The sequence below is a fragment of the Stegodyphus dumicola genome, chromosome 4 (genome assembly GCF_044657685.1).
Source record: "Stegodyphus dumicola isolate Sdum_Otavi_A_Nest chromosome 4, ASM4465768v1".
NCBI classification, from domain to species: Eukaryota; Metazoa; Arthropoda; class Arachnida; order Araneae; family Eresidae; genus Stegodyphus; species Stegodyphus dumicola.
The window spans coordinates 30,696,507-30,718,973 of record NC_140771.1 but is presented as its reverse complement, the minus strand read 5'-3'; the positions used below and the strand labels follow the sequence as shown (position 1 = coordinate 30,718,973).

At 30.9% G+C, this 22,467-nt stretch overlaps 1 protein-coding gene across 3 annotated transcripts in view; it reads right to left on the bottom strand.

Moving 5' to 3' along the window:
• Positions 1–22,467, bottom strand: part of Cln7 (CLN7/MFS domain-containing 8) — a 72,187-nt gene that overhangs the window by 3,063 nt on the left and 46,657 nt on the right. For all 3 annotated transcript variants that reach the window (XM_085814670.1, XM_035372079.2, XM_035372078.2), the window contains exons 6-10: positions 21,656–21,729; positions 18,593–18,676; positions 12,228–12,360; positions 9,167–9,286; positions 5,097–5,227 (exon numbers count right to left, since the gene is read on the bottom strand). In XM_085814670.1, coding sequence (XP_085670796.1) covers positions 5,097–5,227; positions 9,167–9,286; positions 12,228–12,360; positions 18,593–18,676; positions 21,656–21,729 — 542 coding nt within the window. The remainder of the gene's footprint in view (positions 1–5,096; positions 5,228–9,166; positions 9,287–12,227; positions 12,361–18,592; positions 18,677–21,655; positions 21,730–22,467) is intronic.

Sequence of the window (22,467 nt, the reverse complement as noted above, 5' to 3'; positions counted from 1 at the left end):
TGGAAGCCTACCCACCAAGCCCCTCGTTCTATTATAAACTTCCAATCGATTTTCTCATTCGACAGAAATTCTTGGAATTTCTCATTTGACAATAGAGAAATTTTCGAGTTCCTTTTTTCCTCTTTTAAAAGTTTTTGTGTTATCTGAATAAATTACTCAACAATTACCTTGTGAATCTTTTGAATACATCAAGAAAGAATCCATAGAGAGATTTAGTACAAGTTCCAGATGTAAGGCTCTAGGGATAGTGCAAGTAAATAATGTTACATAAGCTTTTTACTCTTCTCTAAGTTTTTACGTAAATTGGTCAAGCAAAATCGATGCTAGACATGTAGAATGGTGGTGTCTCATTGATTCTCTCTTCTGAAAGCTGAGAAGTGGTTTGGTCAGCAGATTTGAATGAATATCGTTTACAAATAAAACACTCGTTTTTTATTTTCTTGACAAACTGACGTCGTTTGGGGATCCAAAAAGGACTGCAAATTTCAGCTAAAGTCGTTGCGACTCCTCCATGCATCATTTTAATATGTGTACTTTCTACTATCAAATTTGTTAGCCAGGAGTCTCTTGGAAGAATTGCCGGATTTTTCATCATGTGACAAACTAAAATGTTCTAAACTTCCACATGCTCTCAGTATCCCGTTCTGGTCTAAAAATGGATTAAAAAGATATAAGTATGATTTTTTTCGATTTTATTCGCTTTCTTCAGAGACTCAATTTCTTTGGGATAAAAGCGTTCTCGTTCAGAATGAATGCAATAATTTTCTGCATCTGATAATTCTTCAGCTATTAATGGACCTGTTAAATAGTTTGTTTTCCTAATTTTACCAATGAATCACTTCATCCAACCAGTTATTTTCAACAATTTTATTAAATTACTATATTTTGAGATGTCTATTAGCCTTTCTTCAACTGCCATGCACACAAAGTCATAAATATCATTAGTATTCTTGCGGTCATCTAATTCTTCTTCAATGATAGATTTTTCTTCATTCTGTTGAGGCCACAATTCAGACAACATTTTAAGCCCTTCTGGTCCTTGAAACCAGATAGGATTGTTTTTCAGCTGATGAAGTTTAGCTCCTCTTGAAGCCAAGTCAGTGGTGTTACACTTTCCGGGGCAATAATGCCAATTTTCTGGGGATGTTAAATTTTGTATTTCTTGAATACAATTTTTAATGAAAAGCTTAAATTTCTTTGCCAGTCTTTTATTCAGAAAAGTTTGATTTTAGAATCAGTCCAGAAAAAACAAGAAAGTTGTAACTCCAAAACTTTAATGACGGTTTCAGTGTAGGTTCATTGAGGTAATCTCGCACATAGGCCGACCAGTGTGGTGGTGTACCATCCAACTGGAGAATGAAGTTGTCAATGTCATTCCTGCAACTGTGACATCAAGCAAAGAATTAACATATTCAAAAAAGTGGCTCCATGACTATCAAATTCGTTAGCTTGTGAAAAAAGAAAGGGCCGAACACTACCTTTCTGGACACTGCTTAGAACACATTTATGTACGGCGAATCTCAAACATGTTGCATTGTGAATTTGGAATTCTTTGTACTCCAAAAGCAAATATTATGCTTGTTTACCTTCCCATTGACCTGAAATGTTGCTTCATTGAAGAAAACCAAGCTATCGGCAAAACCGTCATTTTCAAAACAAAGCTGCATATCGACACAATATTCTAAGTGCTTTTGTTTGTCACAGTCACTCAGATTTTGCAATACCTGCACTTTGCATGAAATCATTTTCAGCTTCTTTCTCAAAATTCTCCAGACAGTGGGCTGAGAAATTTGCACTTCCTGTTTCCCCATCAGCACTGATTTTCTCAGGCTTCATAGAATGGCAGTGCAAACTTTATCGCCGATTTCTTGTAACAGTTGGTCATTTAGGATTTTCACTTTTGCACAAACAGCCCATAGTTTTTAATGCTTTCATGCTTTTTATAGATCGATTTTTTTAGTTGGAGATTCTTTTTCAAATCGTGATTGAAATGCCATAGCACAGCAGTTATGGATTCTATTTTGCTAAATTCAAGAACATAAAAAAGCATTCTCCACTGCCATTTCAACTGATAATCATGACACACACACTATTGCCTATGTCACTTCCACCAGGCACGAGACACAAACTTTAAGAGTACATCTACCTTATGGTTCATTGAGGTGGTGCATGTCTTTGACCGTTACTGTTTTACACCATTACACCATCTAGAAAATGTATACTTCTTTATGAATCACCCTGTACGTGTGTGCTGATCATATATATGCTGATTCACTTTCTTCCTTTTTATCGTGCAGTGAAAGATTGAGTAAAACAATCCTGCATTGGTATAAGAATCTGTAAAGCTGCTCAGCTATTGAAGGCATTGACATCAGAAAATAGTGCCCATGTCAAGGAGAAAATATTGAGAGATAAAAGTAAAGGAAATATCAACAGGATTGAATCTATCTAAAACCTGTTTTGCACATCACATGAACATCATCACATTCATATAGTCTCTGAAAGACTGATAAATTTACTTCTTTCAGCAATGTGGATTTAAAGAATATATCCCCCCCCAAACGTGATTACTTTTATTTTTCCAAAGTGAGATCTGACTTTGTGGAAGGAGATTTAATGATCATGGGAGAGGTTTTGGAACATTTTGATGACGCACCTTCAGATTACTTTTTCCACTGCTCATTAAACAAGGTGAAAAGTGTATTTAAGTAGTAGATCATATATTTAAAAAAAAAAAAAAAAAAAAAAAAAAAAAAACCACTATTGCAATTTTCTCTATTTCTTTCCAAAGTATAATGAAGGGAAACATTTGAATAGATTCACAGAGTTTAGCATTGGGATAACTGCTTCTTTGACCCACTTCTTTAAATGATAGTAATGAACTCCAAATCTCATGTCGCATGTCTTCTGGGATTGAAGTATATTTGATAGTAAATGGATGTTGAATTCCACTATACCATCTATTCCACAAACTATTACAATTTGACTCACTTTGTTTGCCACTGTTTTGCATTTTAAGGTATTGTCTGCTAAGAATTTATATTGCTCCAATGGGGTAAACATTCTAATACAAAGCAGATGTCAAAAATACATTGGAAATATATTATCTGTTGGATACTTCTATATCACCTCCATTACTAATATTTAGACTACAACATGAGAATTACTAGTCATTTGGCTAATCATACAACATACTTATTACTCCACAACCCTACTTGTTAGCATCAAACATGCACCTGCTCTGTATCACACTATTCAAGCAACAGTCACTGCTGTATGGCATACATGGCACTTTCCAGGAATGTGACGTATCACACAATTGTCCAGCAACTCACAGAACCAATATGTTTGCAATATGTGCCTGCAAATACTGCAAAATGCATGCCACTTTATAGGAATAACCCAGTGAGTTGTAGGCAATTGGATAATGTAGTAGTTTGCAACTATTTTTTGTTCACATGCTTGGTTGATCTTGAATGTTTCATCACAATCAATGCTGGGAGCTCTAAGAGCTTTTCTTGTGAATTAGAAATGGGTGCATACCAAAGAAAATATTCCATAAATAATTATATACCCCCTAAACATATTTGGGGTATAGCTAACCTGAAAGCACTGAGATTGATACAAGCAATGCACACTCTGCACACCCACACATGTACACACAGAGGACAGTTCTGTATCTTCTATTCTACTGGGCTGATAGATGAACTTTAACTAGTGTTTTCAATGTCTCAAAAGCATGATTTATGACATAGCATGATTTATAGATTTATATATAGCACTGTTCTAACACAGGCATTTCGTCACAAAACCGGACTTTTTCTAAAATGACACTGATTTTTTCCCAAACTTTGATTTTATGACTCAATTTATGCCAAAGTGCAAAGTTTTGTAAAAGGCACGAGTAATTTTTAAAATATTAGTTTTCAAAATTTTAGCTCCTCATTGTTATTTGAATTTGATATATATTTATCAATATCTGTTTTTTATTAAACTCATTTGATTATTTCCTTTGCAAGTCGAAATTTAGGTTCGATCCAAATGAAATTTGAAGGTATTTGCTGATTTATTTTTTAAATTTTTATCTTTTACTAATTTTTATAAATTTTTTGAAAAAATTTTAAAACTATAACCTATAAAATTTTTACTATCACCTTACAGTAGATGTATTTCTAGGCATACCTGCAAAAAATTAGAGTTTTTTATTCAAAATTCCCCAAAATATACATAAATGTATATATTGGTGCATTTCAAAATTTGACATATTTGTTATACACAATAATTATATACCCAATGTGGTTAATGCACTTTGTTAAAATCATTTGAAAGAAAGAATGATTCTTTCTCCTCCACTCACACACAATGAAAGGGAAAGGAAAATTACCATAAATTAAGAATTTTCTCAAGCAAACTAAAAAAAAGGCACAAAGATAAATGTTTTCCTTTTTCAATTTCTCACCAAATTATATAAAATGTAATATTTAGTCATAATTTGAGTTGTAAAATCAAAATATGGGAAAAAAGTATGTCATTTCAGAAAAAGTACAATTTTGTGTCTAAACACCTATGCTAGATCAATGCTATATATAAGTTCAATGTATATCCTATAGTGCACTTTTGAGATATGAAAAATGCATATTAAATTTCATCAACTGGTCAGTAGAATGAGAGATATGGAATTGTTCCACTTTTGTTTTGTTTTGTTTTGTTGCAGAGTGTTTCAGCTACACACAATATATAGAAGGAAGATCATACTTTGTATGCTTGTGAAAAAATTTTATCAGCAGCATTACATGTTATCTTTAATGCAGAATGACAGTATGTATGACAACTAGACAGAAATATTGCAGTTAACATTTTACATGATATTAGAACATATTTTACTTACTTTTCTTATAAAATAACATTTATTGTAAAATATTATGATGTATAGATATATATGACGAGCAACATACTTTTATAACACGGAAGATAACAAAACATCTTAGACTTCATCACCTGGTAACAGTAACTGATATTTACTTGATGCAAACAAAAACTCTAAATGTAAACAGTAATATCCCTCTGATGTTCTAAAAATTATAAGAACTACTTACTGTAATCACAGCAGTTACAGCCAGAGGTATACAAAAAAGTAGTCTGATATCAAACAAGAAAGCTCCACCCCACAAAGGGCCCAATATGCAACCAAGACTGCACATGCTCCTACGGAATCCCTGAAATAAGGCTAAAGGAGAAAAAATTTCAGCTATAAACTATTTCAGAATAATCAAGCAAATTTTAACAAATAAAACATTTAAGAAAATTGTCCAATTTAAAATTTCAGAAGAATACCTTCAATTTTTTTATTTAACCCATGATTCCCTGATCTAATCATGCATCAATATGTCACAATGGATTAATTACACATCTTCATCTAAAATACACATTTATAATTAGCATTTTTTCGGATAATGGCAGATTGCCGTTTTTCTGAATGGTAAAACATTTCAGCATCCTTATACTTGACCTTTTTAAACCATTTCCTTATATCCAAATTTTTTTTTTCATAAATTTAAATTACTGAGTCGCAGTTTTTACAGCAGATGTGAATAAACTGAATTCCTGGCTGATATCAATTTAGATATACTCATTCTGTATTTTCAAATAATACTCAGCTAAGTTTCAATACAGAATACTATACTTTTATCACTCAGCATACAGATGAATTTTTGCAACTTAAAATTTCTCCACGAAAGAGTGAAGAGAGTTAGGTAAAAGAATATGTGAAGTTTCATTCTTCTGAAAAATATGAAAAGTAAAGAATCGCTAATCACTAATCTTCATTCATTTTACACTAATTTTCCTATCCAGTGTTAGTATAAATGCATTTATTTCCTCTAAGATATGTATGGCAAAGGCATAATAGCCCTTATAAAGAATATCCTAAATCTTGCAAGCGATCTGAAGAATGCAATATTCATCCATGCAAATGACAGAACTTTGACAGCATTTTAAATGCAAAGCAAACCAATATGGATCACAAATTTCCCCACCCTAAAAGATGAATCACTTATACAGTCCCAAGGTCATAAGGTTATATATTCACTACTTCAAAGAGCAATATTTCATCATAACATCAACCTGAACAGAGTTTTGAGTGAAAATTTCATTCAAAACAGTAGAATGGAATCTGATGATTCTTCACATTTTTTGACTCAGTGATCATAAACATTATATAATATCTGTGACTGTTGAGAGTATTGGTTCTCCAAAAACTAAGGACGTTAAATCTGTGTTGGATAGCCTTTATTTAGAACAAATGAAAGAAAAGAAAGGTGACAGTGAAAGAATTATAATATAAAAGCATAAAATTATAATATAAAGCATAAATATTCTAACACAGATGGAATCCTGATATCATAAACATGAATGATTTTAAAGGTTAGTAATTTTTTATTTGAAAATTACAAAAAGCATTGACTCAAAAATATCCATAAAGTTTATTATGTACAATTTTCATAATTTGGGCATTCATTATCGTTACCTAAAATAACATTAATTAAATACAAAAGAAATTGAGCTACATAGGGTACATAGAAAATATGGTTCAGCTTCCAAACCTCATCACAGCAGTACTTACGAGTATGAGGATGCATACGTGCCTCAAATTCAGTGACTCAATGGCAAGGTAGACAACAGCTGGGAACTAGTTCATAATGTATATAATTTTTTATTAGATAGATATAATGCTTAAGAAATTAATCTAACTGCTGCATGCAAAATAAGGTCAACTATCTGATTTTCCAACGCACAGAAATATGTCAACAGCTGAAATCCACCATTAGCACATTGAGCGCCACGCGTATTTCTTAGGCAATCCTGTTCAGGCCACGTGTGCTGCTTGAAAGCGCTGGTATCGTAGAGCCAGGAGTAATGGCCAGAAAAAGGACTAAGAGAGTTGTCACATTTTGTAATAGAGAATTTTGTAACGGAGTATCGTTTTTATGTTTACCATGTTTCAGTGAAATCCATTAGCCCTGTAATGAATCAGAATTACATAAATTTTAAATAAATTTTCTGTAATTCCATAAAACAGTATAAATTTTATAGTTATATATCATGTTACACGCTGTCAGCCAGCAGCAGTCGACGTGGCCTAAACAGATAGTATCAGCCACAGATGGCTGACATGGCACTCAACGTGTTAGATTTGTGAAGTGTTGGGTGAACAGATTGCTAATGCATGATATGGAATGAAGTGAGCAACCACTGAAAATCTGATCCACACAATGGAAGCAGAGATTAAACAGTACAAATGATTCATCTTATTGAAACTTGCAGTTTGCATTTCAGACATTACTTGATCACTGTTGCCTAACACTGTATTTGAAAGGCTGCAGTTCTGCAAACTATATGCCTATTAGGTGTATACACTTACAGCAAGTCGGACATCAAAATACTGCACTAGAGATTAAGAGACAAAGCTGCTAGAAGGTTATGAATTCTGAAGGTATATAGTGATCGGGGATGAGACATGGGTGTTGTACAGTATTCTGAAGCAAAATAGCTGTTCCATAGACTGCAGACATGTCACTGCTGCAAAAACCAAAGCAATTATCAAATTTGAAAACTCCTCTGCAAGGTGTTTTGAAATAAATTAGATGCTTTGCTTGGGAGGTTCCCCTTCCCCTCAAAATATAGCATTACAATACCAATTTTTTCAGCAAAGCACTGGGAAAGTTGCATAGTACAACATAAATTAAGTGACATGACATGCTGCACTGTGCTGCTCTTTTCATTCATGGCAATGCTCAACCCTGTACTGTGCATGTAATTTGTAATTTGAAATAGAGAATTTTGTAATGGAGTATCGTTTTTTTATAAGTTGCATAGTACAACATAAATTAAGTGACATGACATGCTGCACTGTGCTGCTCTTTTCATTCATGACAATGCTCAACCCTGTACTGTGCATGTAATTTGAAAAATCTTTATGGCCTATGGTTGGGAATTATTTCCTCAATTTCCCTATAGACCAGATCTCACCCCAAGCGATTTTCATCTGTTTTTGCCCTTGAAATCTTTCTTCAAGGACCAGAGCTTTAATGGCGATGATCAAGTCATACCTTCTGTCACAAATTAGCTGGTGTAATAGGTAGAATCATTCTATAATAAGTGGATACAAAACCTTATGTCTCATAACAACTATTATTTAAACAATAATAGAAACTTTGTTAAACAGTTACTTATAGCTGCCAATCAAGGAATATAAAACACCAGAAGGTTCTCATGCAAAAATTGATAGACACTTTGCACAATTTCTTTTTTTAATGCTTTGCAGCAACACTATTTTTAAAGACCTCTAAATTGACTTAAATTCATTTTATAATTCAGATTACTGAACTACTTATTTATAATATGATTCTGATGTAAAATATGTTAAAAATTAATTTGATAATCAAAATTTTATATTCTTTGGCTAATTTCCTTTTGAAATTTTCTTATACTTTTATCCTGAGAAAATACTGACTAGAGAAGGAAACTTTCACTCATCAAACCAATTTGAAATATGGTAAAACTAAAACTAGTATTTAATGTGCATATTATTGTGTTGATAAATGCAGTAATGTATCATCTATTAATGGAAAAAAAAATAATTGCAAATATTAAATGATTAACACTTCGTGAATCTTCATAAAATATTCTACAAATGTCTATGATAATAAGACAATTTACATCAAATAAAATTTAATAATAAAAACTATGCTGAAAATCATAAGGGATGGAAAAATGGAATATGCATACTTTAAGCTCTAATTATTCAATAAATTTCATTTATTGCTGGGAAGCATTTTGCTTCGTAAGGACTAAAAATAAAAAATTGTGACTTGTGATGAAAAACCATGAGCGTTGGCAGTTGTGACACAGCAGTAAAGTATTTTGTTCAAGCACATTTGGTAGTTTTTTTTTTTTTTTTTTTTTTTTGGCAAATGGAACTTACTTTTTGTACTTCAGCAGATATATTTTATTTTTTTAAACTGTATGATTTTCATCAAACTGATTGAAAAGAAGTCCTCTCATCTGCATTATGATAACTCTGACCTACATTTCCCAGTTAATATACAAGAAGAAACAGATCAAGAGAATATAATGAAAACAAAATATACAGAGTGATTTATTTTACCTTGGCTGTCTTCACTGGTTAGTTTTGACAGTAAAGATGAAGAACAGACAACAATGATGGCAATTCCTATAAGATCTATCACAACTGTGATGATGAAAAAGGGCAAAGTTTTTGTCTCGCCTGAAAAAAGTCATTAAAGAACATAACATATAATTGCATATAACTACATAAAAAGTAATGCATTACAAATAAAGAGACATGTAATTTAAATAAAACTTAGTCAGTAACACATATACATACCCCAGTTTGTTGTTCTTTGATCAAATTTCAGCAGTCAATATCTTAACTACTAATAGGATAATAATGAAATACATGTCATTAAAATATACTTATTAACACTTTTGCCGCTGGTTATGAAAGGTTGTATTAATAGTTATAAGGTATTTCTCCCGCCTTCTTGGCATGCCTTCATGGTGTGGTGGTCTGCACACTGGGTGCATATTCCAGAGGTCCACGGTTCAATTCCTGGTGAAGGTGTTGCTAATGTTTCATCTTACCTTCTTCCAAAAAATCCTAATGTCTCTACAGTGGCACCTGAACTAAAAGGGTGGTGGATGATGATTCTCCTCACCCAGGATTTGGCGATTAAGTCCCCTAAAAACCCCAGTTGCCCTTTAAAAGGGGGAGTATATAAGGTATTTCTCCCGCCTTCTTGGCATCCCTTTGTGGTGTGGTGGTATGCACGCTGGGCACGTATTCCAGAGGTCTGCGGTTCGATTCCCAGTGAAGGCACTGCTAATTTTTCATCTTACCTGCTTTCATAAAATCCTAATGTCTTTACGTAGTTATTGCCCTGACATAGAAGTAGATTGTACAAATATGCTAACTAACTTATTATGAGGAATATGATTTAAAAGAGGCAATAAAAGATGGTTATAAGCATCACACTGACTACTAAGATCTTACTTGCTTAATCATAGAATCTTATGATATTGCACCAGTGCATGATTAGCACTACAGGTAAAATTATTTAACTAATGTCACATTATGAGTTGACACAACACTAAAAAACAGATCAAAATAAGAAAAAAGTAATAATATGCATTATTTTTGTATGAAACCACATCAAGAACAAATACATATATATATATTATAAATGAATTTATAACAAAGTAATTACAATGGTAATTTTACAAACTCTATACTTCAGAACGTAAACTCTATATTCAGAATGAACTGGGAGAAATGGAACTGCTTTAATTCAAAACCATTACATGTACTGTAAGGTATTTTCTCCCTCCTTTCTGCATACCTTCATGGTGTAATGGTAGCACACTCGGTGTGTACTCGAGGGCATTGCTAATTTTTTCATGTATCCAGCATCAAAATAACCTTATGACTCTATTGTGGCACCTGAACTAAAAATGTTAGTGGATGATGATTCTTCATCATAGGATTTGGCAGTTTGGTCCCATTATCCCCAGTTGCTCTTTAAAAGAGGGAGTACATAAGGTATATTCTCCCTCCTTTCTCCATGTGGTGTAATGGTAGCACACTTGGCGCGTATTCGAGAATTCGAGGTTCGAGTCTCGGCGAGGGCATTGCTCCTTTTTCATTTCTCCAGCATCAAAATAACCTAATGATTCTACAGCACAACTAGTTTCTAACCTTCACTCCACGCCAATACTAGTATACATATTCAAAACATAATGCCGATTGAACTGCAGAATAAACAATAAAGAACTGCTTTTCCCATGCTACTGTGTGACTGGTACCTGAGGCAGCACACCACATGCCAGTTAGTGATTGGCTCTTGAATGATAATGCCATATCAGATACCAGTGCATGATCAGCAGCAAACAATTAAGAATTATTATTTATAAATTAACTAGTGGCAAATTACTATTTATATAAACAAAAATAACTAGAAGGAATTATTATTTATAAATTATAAGTTATTAAAAGCAAAGGCCAAGTGTAATTCAATTGCATTTTGTGCCTCCTTTATTGTGCTTTGATATAGCATATGGTTTTTACACCAATATATTTGAATGCTATTGAATAACACATATGTAATACAATACACAGTTTTAATTCTTTTCATTTATTAGACTCTCTCTTTTTTTAATTCCAGAGAAGAGATATACCTTTTTAATTACAAAAGTTGAACCTTTCTAATGCACTAGTCAGCATAAAAATGGTTACTCTGACTTGTTTGCTTAATAAAGTACAGCAAAGTTCACAAATGCTTCTTGCCTAAGGTAAAGGATAGCTTTAGTGAAAATTATAATAAAGTAAATATAATTTTAAAGGAAACTGGTTCAGTTTCACATTATGTATGAGATGGAAGACATTATAGTCACCAAAATTTGAACCTGGGTGGAACTATCAGTGTTCAATGGTCTTACCCATTTTACCACTGCTAGCCAAAATTCTGGTATGTTTGTTAATGTATAGTATCTTTAGGTATAACAGCCCTTTAAGTACATCAAGCTCAAAGTTCCTTTGGTAATTTAGTGGTAGAAGAAAAGGTACAAGGCTTTAGATCCTGTACTTAAGATAAAAAAAAGTATAGGCAAAAAGGTTATACTATTAGGACTTTGGCTAACAGCAAACACTCCTCTCTCTCTCTCTCTGCTGCAATGAATTCACAGACCTGATTTGACTTTATTCATATCAGAAAGACAAGCAGTAATGGCAATTAAAATGTTTCAACATAATAACTATTATATTTAATCTTGTTCAAGCCTTCCTGTTTGGTATGGTGGTTAGTGTAGCTGGCTGCCGTATCATTGGACCTTAGTTTGAATTCCAGAGAAGGCATGGATGTTTGTAAATGTTTAGTGTTTTTGTGGTATTGCGAGCATTTAAAAATTTATCAATCTATATAGAAGCTGGTGATAGAGGAAGATTAATGAACCTGGAATTATGTCCCTCAGAGTATTAAAATTTGGCTAGAGCTGAACAAAATCATCACCTATAAGATACCTACGGCCTTGGTGAAGAATAGGCACTCTCTTACTCTTGTGCATGATAAATTTCAGGCGAGAATATGTCACAACAACAGCATTCAATGAGTATGCATATTACATAAAAACAGATTTTATAAAGTTTCACTTACCAGGTATTGCAGATGGAATAAAAAAGACTGGTAAAACCATTGCCACACATAGAATCACCAGTCCAAATATTATAAGACATCTGTCTGATATTTTCCGGCTGATGTATTTGATCATTGAAAATACTAGTATCACCTGCAATTTAGATAAGAAAAATTTAAGCTTGTAGAATGGAAGTTAAAACATCTTAGGTCGACATGCTATGCTTTTTTCACTGATACAAAAATAATTAATAAAATCTTTCAGCATGCAGAACAAATAACCGAAATTCATCAACAGTACTGCAATAAAATACATGGAAAACTATGTTTGAAATTCTTAAAATAATATAATACAGTCAAAAGTCGTTAATTCTGACACCCATAATCCGGAATGATCTATAATCCGGACCTCAAAACTAAAAACTTTCTGCGCATGCGCTGCATTGACACATGCGCATAGGTGTTTACGCGTGCGCGTAAGACCTTTACGACTGCGCATATGTGTGTGCGCAAGTGCAGAATACGTTTTCGCATGCACGTTTAATGTATAATGGACGGTATGAGCTAAAATTATCTAATTATTTATTTCAGTTAATGTTGATGATTGCGTTGTTCCTTAATCTTCAAACTGGATCCGGCTTATTACTTTTTTCAAACTGTAAAAGCAATTTTATAAAAGTAAACTTGAACTTTCGATTATGTCAAATAGAATTTCCGATGCTGGAGCTCCCAAAGGATCTACAAAACGAAAGTACGTTTCGATGTCCATCAAACAAAAAGTGAAATTGCTGCAAAAAATGGATAAAGACATGAAGAAGGTAACAGAGAGGTTAGCGAAAACGAAAAAATTTCGATTGACAAGTTAGTCGGCATTCTCGGCACAGCAATTACGGGTCTTGAACAGCGGAACTTTGTAACTGAACAAGAAATTACAGTGTCTCAAAAAAGTGATGGGACACTTGTGCTTTACAAAAAGAAATTGTAATAAAATAAATTAAAAAAACATGTAAAAATTTTTTGTAGGTGTGTTTCATGCTTAAATTTAGTAACAATTATTACATAACATACATTTTTTCAAAATATTAAAATATTAATTTAATAAAAATACAATTGTTTAGAACGGAGCAAAAAATGGCTCACATAAGTGATGGCACACTAGGTACTATGCAACAAAAATCGTCTGAAGTAAGCAATAAAAATTTCTTTTGGGGTATTTATTTTTACTCAAAAGCAATTGCCAATAATTTATAAAATCGTCTGCAGTATTTCTCTCCAGTTTGTTTTGGAATTTTTGTGTTTTTTAGCTCTGTGCAGCTATGAATGCTAAACGAAAAGAAACTTTGCCTGAAATTCGAAAATTAGTTATTAATTTTCATATTGAATGTGGAAAATCTATTAGAGAAACAGCTGAAACAAATAACTTGAGTCCTTCAACAGTTTTCAATATCATTAAACGATATAAAAAGAATCATATGATCCAAGATAAAAGAAGACCTGGCCGACCATCAAAACTATCCAATGGAATAAAGCGAATTATCGTTCGAAATATTAAAAAAAATCCAAGAATGAGTGCTCCTAAAATTGCTGCTGATTTAAAAGCATAATATGGAGTAATTGTTAATCCTGAGACTATTAGAAAAGTAATTCGATCTACTGGATATCACGGTAGAGCAGCCAGGAAAAAATTCTTCGTAAGTGAAAAGAATAGAAAACTCAGACTGCCTTTCGCAAAATCCAACATAAATAAGAATTCTGATTACTGGAATGAAGTTATATTTGCTGATGACAGTAAATTTAATATATTTGGTTCTGACGGTAGAATCTTGGTGTGGAGAAAACCCAGGGAAGAATTTTGCAAACAGAACTTGGTGCCAACAGTAAAACATGGTGGAGGAAGAGTTATGGTATGGGGGTGTATGTCGTCCGCTGGAGTTGGTAATCTTGTTTTTATTGACAGTATAATGAATCAGTACAAGTATATTGACTTTTAAATCAAAATTTGAAATCTTCAGCACGAAAATTGAACCTTCATAACAATTTTAAATTGTACCAGGACAATGACCCTAAGCACACTGCTTTGAACGTTAGACTCTGGCTGCTGTATAACTGTTCTGAAATAATAAAAACACCACCACAATCTCCAGGCTTAAATCCCATAGAGAATATTTGGCAAGAATTAGAATCAAGAATTCGCAAACACCCCATTTCTTCAAAACAACAATTAAAATCGGTGCTTCAAGAAGAATGGGGTAAAATCACTCCAGAAATCACAAAAAAATTAGTGGAATCCATCCCAAGAAGATTATATCATGTTTTAAAAGGAAAAGGAAATCCAACAAAATATTAAAACCTTTTAAAAAGTAAAATTTTTGGGATAAATATTTGATGGAAAAGTAAGTGTTCCATCACTTATGTGTGCCATTTTTTGCTCCGTTCTAAACAATTGCATTTTTATTAAATTAATATTTTAATATTTTGAGAAAATGTATGTTATGTAATAATTGTTACTAAATTTAAGTATCAAACACACCCACAAAAATTTTTTATTGTTTTTTAAATTTATTTTACTACAGTTTCCTTTTGTAAAGCACAAGTGTTCCATCACTTTTTTGAGACACTGTATGTCTTTTTATAGAATTAAAGAGAAAGTATTATCACATAAAACGAAGCAACTTAAACAACTTACATTGAAAGAAATGTTTAATAAAGTAAACAAATATATATTAAGCTTTTTTTTTTGGAAATTTAATATCCTTTAGATCATAATTGTTCTTTATTTCATAAATTACGGTTTCATATTTTTAATTTTAGAATTTATGCATGCCATCTTACGAGATTTAAACTGATGATCTATAATCCGGAAAAATCGATAATCCGGAATCGACGAAGTCCCGACGAGTCCGGATTAACGACTTTTGACTGTATATCAAACTAACTGAAAGACCTGTGATTCACATCCTAGTGAAAGCATTGTTGATTTTTCATGTTTCTCATTCCCAAAATTAATAATCCCTGTAGTAGCATTCAAATTAAAAATGCAGTGGATGATAATTCATAAACACCTGAATTTGATCAACTGGATTTCTTCGTGCCTCATTCTTTAGGAATTAATACATCCTATTGTGATTTAAATGGTTCCAGCTAGAAATTGGAAGATCTATGATTCAAATCCTAAGCAGGTCATGGTTGTTATCTCGGGTTTCTCATCTGTAAAATTAACATTAATTATAGAGGCACAGAAATTTAAAAGATGATAAAGCTAACTTATTACCACCTGAGTCATAAGTAGGAGTGATTAAATCCCCTTTTGCACTGCAAGTGCCTCGCACATCAGGTAAATAATTGGAAGACCTGTCGTTGGAAACCCAAGAAGGATACAGTTCACTTTTCATGTTTTATTACTTATGAAATTAGTTTTCTCAATCACAAAAATAAATTTTTACAGATAAAGATATACAGATAGTGCATGCATAAGTTTGACTTGTAACATTGCTTTCTTCCAACACATTAGCATGCCATGAGGATAATGTGTATGAGATACAAATTTATATGATGTGTAACTCTAACATCAATTACACAGTATCAGTTGACACTGGAATGCCTCAAATATTAGGTATATCATACTCTTGCTAAAATATTGTGGACATGCCCTTCCCCACAAACCTTATATACCTTGTTCTAGCAATTGCAAACAATATCATATGTCTCACTCTGCTTTATTTACATATTATGCATCCCTGAAAGCATTGTAGTAATTATTGCAGGGAATTATGCAATTCCCCTTATGATCCCAAAAAACACTGATGTTCTACAAGAAAAATGATTATTTTAAATCTTAATGTTACATATGATGAAACTCAGACATCTTTTAATATATTTTTGGCCTGAATAACATGAATTTTAGAATAGCATTTAAAAGCAAAAAATGGTATGTGTGTGTTGAATTTACACAATTTATCTCAGATTCAATAGACTACTCACATCATTTCGTGCAAAGAAACTCTCAAAAGATTTATATCTCAAAAGTTCTCTTTGATACGGCAGATGGCATGAATTCTCATATAAACTAAAACTAAAGTACTAATCTTCAGTTTTAGTGCTTTAAAATGAATGAAAAAAGTAAAAAAAAAAATTGCTCTCTTATGAAAAGCTACAAAGATGATTATCACCTTTTTGGGTATATAAGACCATGTAGAAACCTTTGTTTTCACATATAGTAGAATTTAAATGCTTCTTGCCAGATAAATATTTGAAATACATGGTGGCACACAAGAACTGGCCCAAGTACTTGTACAGATAAATGCTAGCTCCCATTATCCATTTCATTACAATGGTATCTAGATTATTTCTTTGTCAGTACAAAACCCTTAAAGACAAAGGAAGGAATTCAGTGAGACATATTATCTTTAACAAAGAATTGCAATAGCTCCCAGTATGCAAATGGACCAGTTTGTCATAAGCTACCATATATTGCCTGAAATCAGAAAAAGATACAGTGGAAACATATCATTCTGCCTAATGATAATGCAAGTTCACACACAGGATTTTCAAGCTATCCATTATATGAAGAATGAAAAAAATTAATTTGATTAATCATTATTCATATTCACTTGATTTTTTTCTTGCTCCAAACAATGACACAAACTGTATGGTCACTAATTCAACAGCTTAAAAGAAGCAGCTGAAACTTATAAATCATATACTTTAGCTATTCATATTTCTGAAATGTTAAACTGTTTTTAAAATGGTTTTATGAAATAAAAAATTGTACTGATACTCAAAGGAAATATTTTAAAAAATAATTAAATGACTTATTTCCATACAAAATCATTCTACATCTTATTTTCTAAAAACTTATGTACTGACATGAGTGTAATAACATTTAACTATTATAAAAAATCTGATGTGGACACCACGACTTCCTTGTATGGCCTATTAAGTTATACACATTTTTTGCTGCATTTTATATAAACATATTTCCTCAAATTTAATTTGAGATATATTTCTCATTCAACTAATTCAGTTCTCACTCTGCAGCAAAGCAAAAATACATAAACACTCAAAACATCTTCATTTAAAATTGTAAAAAACATAAAATACCAAATGAAGTTAAAACAATTAAAAAAACAATTGTTAGAATTAGAGTTCCTATGCAAAAACAAGAAATTCAGCCAGCGGGTAAGAAGGCAGATTTTTCAGTGCACAAAATTGAAGTTTACTTTTGATCCCACTTGGTAAAGAGACATTGAAGATGCAGAAACTGATTTAATTCACTTCAAATGCAAACAGATGGTTGTTCATTAGGCTCAACTCACCACTTAAACTTTTAAATTATTGATAGCTCTACATCTATTGCATGCAAATTAACTAATGTCATACAAACCACATAATTCAATCACTTTTAAAACAAAAAATGTACTATTTACCAACATATAAGAATAAAAAAATTAAGCTCACAAAGCCAGGTAACAGGCTGGGTATATACATATATATATTTATGTACTATTGGTACAGACGAGTGCAATGAAAAAGGGAGATACACAACTACATGTTACAGCAATCCGATACTCGTTCTTGAGTTATGCAAGATGCATACAATGTACATACGTAGAGACATCACGAAAAATTCTCTTCTGAATCCATTTTACAATCTTTTTTGGCAAAAACAGTACTGTATTCTGTTTGTACATATAGATGTCATGCAAAAAAATTGTTCAAATGTTTTCAAAAGTGGCTGAAATATGACACTCGAAATTTTTTCACTATTACAGTACTTCCTTTACTTAATAAAAAGAAGTAAAAAATGCTTAATTCTATGGCTTTTTTTTTTTACTTTTTAAAGTAAAATAACTACTTTAAAATTATTTATAAAAATTAAGTTCTCAGATTTAATAATTTAAAAACTGAAATGCATTATGCCAGCTTTAACAACAACATAAAAAGCATTCACATTGGGAAAAAGAATTCAATTAGCTGGCTCGTATTCCCATTACACATGTGGAAAATGTAGAAATCTGATATAGGCATGCTGTGTTATCACCAAGAATCAGAATCCATAAGGTTGCATCATACATTCAAAATATTTTGGAAAATCAATTCTTTAGAACAATTTTTCTGCTTTGATAATGATATGAAACAGCCAATCACTGTAGATCGCTTTGGGATTACCATGTAAATGAGAATCTACTTCCCCATTACAAATGGGGGATTCAATGCTGACAGCTCGCTGGTTGTTGAAAACGAATGTGATGTCTGATACTCCCTTTTTTAGGGATGCATTTTTCCCTCTGAAAAATATATGCATTCAAAAATCTGAGATATTTTAGCTGCATACTTTTTTTTACATCTTTACAAAATATAATAAACATACATCATTAAAATAATACCTCTATTCCAGCAAATAAGTAGATATAACTATTATCCATCTCATTAAAATGATAATACTTCTGTGCAAGAGGAGTAACAACAGTCTGCAATAAATAAATGAAATAAAAATAAATAAATCATTTGGAGATTAGATGGAAACATGCCACAACAGAGCAACTTATAAAACAACTTAGACATTTCTTAAAAATTTTATAATATGATAAGCATTCTATAACATGATAAACATAGCAGATACATATTCATTTTAAAATTATTCCATGTAATGGTACCTTTTTTAAACATTTTATAATAGGAGAAACATCGCAGATACATATTCATTTTAAAATTATTTAATTTAATGGTAAATTTCTATAGATCTGAAGACCAAAAAAGTAAAGAAGTAAAGCATTTAATCATAAATATTTTTCATATAAAATCATTCTTATTTAATTTTGTTCGTCACATTCATTTATTTTTATAGATTCTTCAACATGCACATTGTTCTATATATAGAAACATTACTTTGACAATAAATAAAAAATAAACATATTTCTGTATGCAAAAAATTTAATTTACAAATTTGTAAGTTCATAGAAAGTCCCCAAAAACTTTTCTTCCACATAAGAGAACATATGCAAGGAAGAAAAGAGACAAAGTATCTTACAATAAGATAATGAATTTATAATAAATCTGAATACTCATAATCAGAACTGTGAAATGTATTTTTGACAACGTACTATGAAATATATAAAATGACAGCAAAATAATATTTTCCCTAAAAAGATAGAACAAAAGAATACCAATTGAGTAAGAAGAGATATATAACAAACTTTTAAAATATCAAAAACAAATCAGATAAATCATAAACAAGAAATACTGTATTTTTATTAATCTAACAAATATATATCATAAAATTAGTTTTGACGAAGAAGATTAAAAGGTGCTCTTTCCCAAATAGAATGGGTATTTGCGAAAGTATTACTTTGTATTTCCATTACTTTATATTTAAAATACTGTAAATTCATTATAATGATCAGCAATAAAATTTTATCCTTAAAAAATGTGTATAAAAAAGGGGGTGTCTTATACGGCGGCAAATACAGTAAATTTCAGGTGAGTAATGTGATATATCTGCAGTTTTTGTATTAAAAAATCATATTAATCTTAATTTATGAAATGATCAACACATTTCAAAACTGCATCCCTAATTTTTAAATTAATAAAATTTATGACAAATTGCTTATGTTAATAAACTGTAAAATAATTATTAAAAGTAACAGTTTGAATAATGCATTAAAAACATATGAATAAATATAATTATATGAAACTGCAGAAGAAAGCAAAAATAAACATATATTTCTTTTTTTTTTTTTTTTCTTTAATTAAGGAAATTGTTTTTTACTTCATTTGTTTGCACTAAATAAAAATAAAATGAAATAGAAGAATACTTTTTTGAACTACTTCTGCAAAGTATTTTAATAATTTGTGACAAAAAATGTAAAAGATGTTTAGATGTATTCATTATTTCTATATACATGATATGTGTACATAATATATGTATATTTAGCAGACATAGGCAAATATGATTTCTGAGAAATGATTCATACCTTTTTAACAATGAATGATTGCTACACATATGTGTCAAATAAAGTAAATATTATGTTCAAGTCCTTTCATATAATTTGTGTAAAAACAATAAATTAAAATACTTTTTAACTTGTCCTTTTATTCTTGTAAAGTCCACATTTAGCAAACATGTTTTACTATTTCATACGCTTTTCACCCCCTATAAAGAATTTTACAAAATTATTAAAAGCTCATTTCATCCTTACCGAACAAAAATAATATATATAATCAAGATAACATATCAAGAATTCTTTATCAGAAAAATTAGCCTGATATTTACAATTTTTAAATGCAGTGTTAAAACTGAAGTTATGACTGAACTCTTTCCCTATCCAGCCGAAACAAAGTCCAGTGATTTAGCAAAAAAAGCTGCGAAGAAAAGAATATAAGACAAAAGAATCTGGAAAAACTCATACTGCCCAAGCCTAACATAAGACATTCAAATAGCTGGCTCAATGTGCTGATACTATGCAAAGACTATGGAAAAAAATTCTCAATTTCTTGTAAAACTTTAAAAAGATATATCACTTTTTATGACTACAGGTTAATTCAACTGAAGTCTAATTTGGAATTATTATTAAAAAAACATACCTATAAACTTTTTGTAAGATATAGTAGATAATTTTAATTATACGTATTTATCATTTTGTTGAAAAATGTTATAAAAAATATTTTTCAGCACACAGTTGAAGAAATTAATATATTTTTTAATTAATTGAGTATAAAAATTTTAAGAAGCTGATAATTTTTAGAAATGTATCTTAAAATAGTTCAAAAGAATACTTTTGAAAACATACATTCAATACATGCATACATTTAAATCCCTTTGTGAGGTGTTTTAGCAGATTAATCTTCCAAACTAAAATACTGTAAGACCAAAAATGAAATAAAATAAAAAGGAAACAAAATGAGAAAATAGAAAAAGAAATTAAACAAGAAATAATAACTCAACATAAAAAAGTAACAGAAATGAATAACTTTAAGGAAAGAAACTGGAAAAATTAACAATTAATTATATTACAAGATAAATCTAAGAACATTAACAAAAAGTACACAAATAATTAAAACAATTCAGAATATTTTTTAAATTAAATATTTGAAGATGTTTCATTATATATGAAACACAGAATATGTATTTTATAGCATTTATTACAATTTACATTATTAAAACAGTTTTGATTTTTTTAACTAAAAAACGTAACTGAATAAATGTTAGATTAGCATAAAATTTTCAAGTTGACAAATTTGGGGATACAGATGCTTTTAACAATACTTCCTAAAAGAAATAAACTCAGATTTGCAGCCTACATAGAAAAAATGGCACATGGTTTTTAAAAGCCTACCAATTTGTTCGAGAACACAGCTTTAATTAAAAATGTCCCCATTTGGAAAGTTTCATCCAATCATTCATTTATATTATTTCAAGTCCTGAGGTAAATGATAAAAAAAAGTCTTACCTCCAGCACAGTTTGTGAAAAGCAAGATATGAATGCTAATCCCAACAAGACTACTATTTCATCTTTAAAATAATCTGAAAATGAAATAAAACCTTCAGAATATGGTGTTCAGTAAGTTCTAAGCCTAAATATAAATATCGTAATATATTTGGGGTGAAAAATATGGTAAAATGATTGCATCATCCTATAGAAGTATATAAAGGAAAGCTTACAAAGAAAGTATTATTATTTAAATTTGAAAATCTGTTAGATGTTGTCAATCATTGATATCAGTTAATGATGAAAATATCAATCATTCAATGATTGCATTTTTGACTAAGGAAGGCATGACAATGATAAATATTTATGAATGGCTACAGACTATGCAGATACAGTATCTTTGTTGGAAATGGCATTACTACTTCAACCAATCAAAAGCCAAAAAGAGACTGACATTGCTGAACATAATGTTCTGGCACCAAAAAACTAACATGTAGTTGGCAATTAATATGAATGTTGTGTATTTTCATCTATTTTGTATATGTGCATACATAAATGTTTTTAGTGTTAAACTGTATTAAGTGCTCCATTTATTATAAGGTAGCTATTAATTCATCAGGTAGACGATGATTTCTTAATAATCTATTTCCTGAGCTAGACATTGTTTTGAAATGTGCATCAATGCTATGTATTAAACATACAATCAATCTTCCTAAGCAGGATTGGATTTTTTTCAGGATAGTGGTAAAAACAAGGGAAGGAAGAAGGAACAAAAGGCAAGAAACTGGGGGGAATTAACAATGCACCCATAGAGCTCTAAGAGGAATAAATTT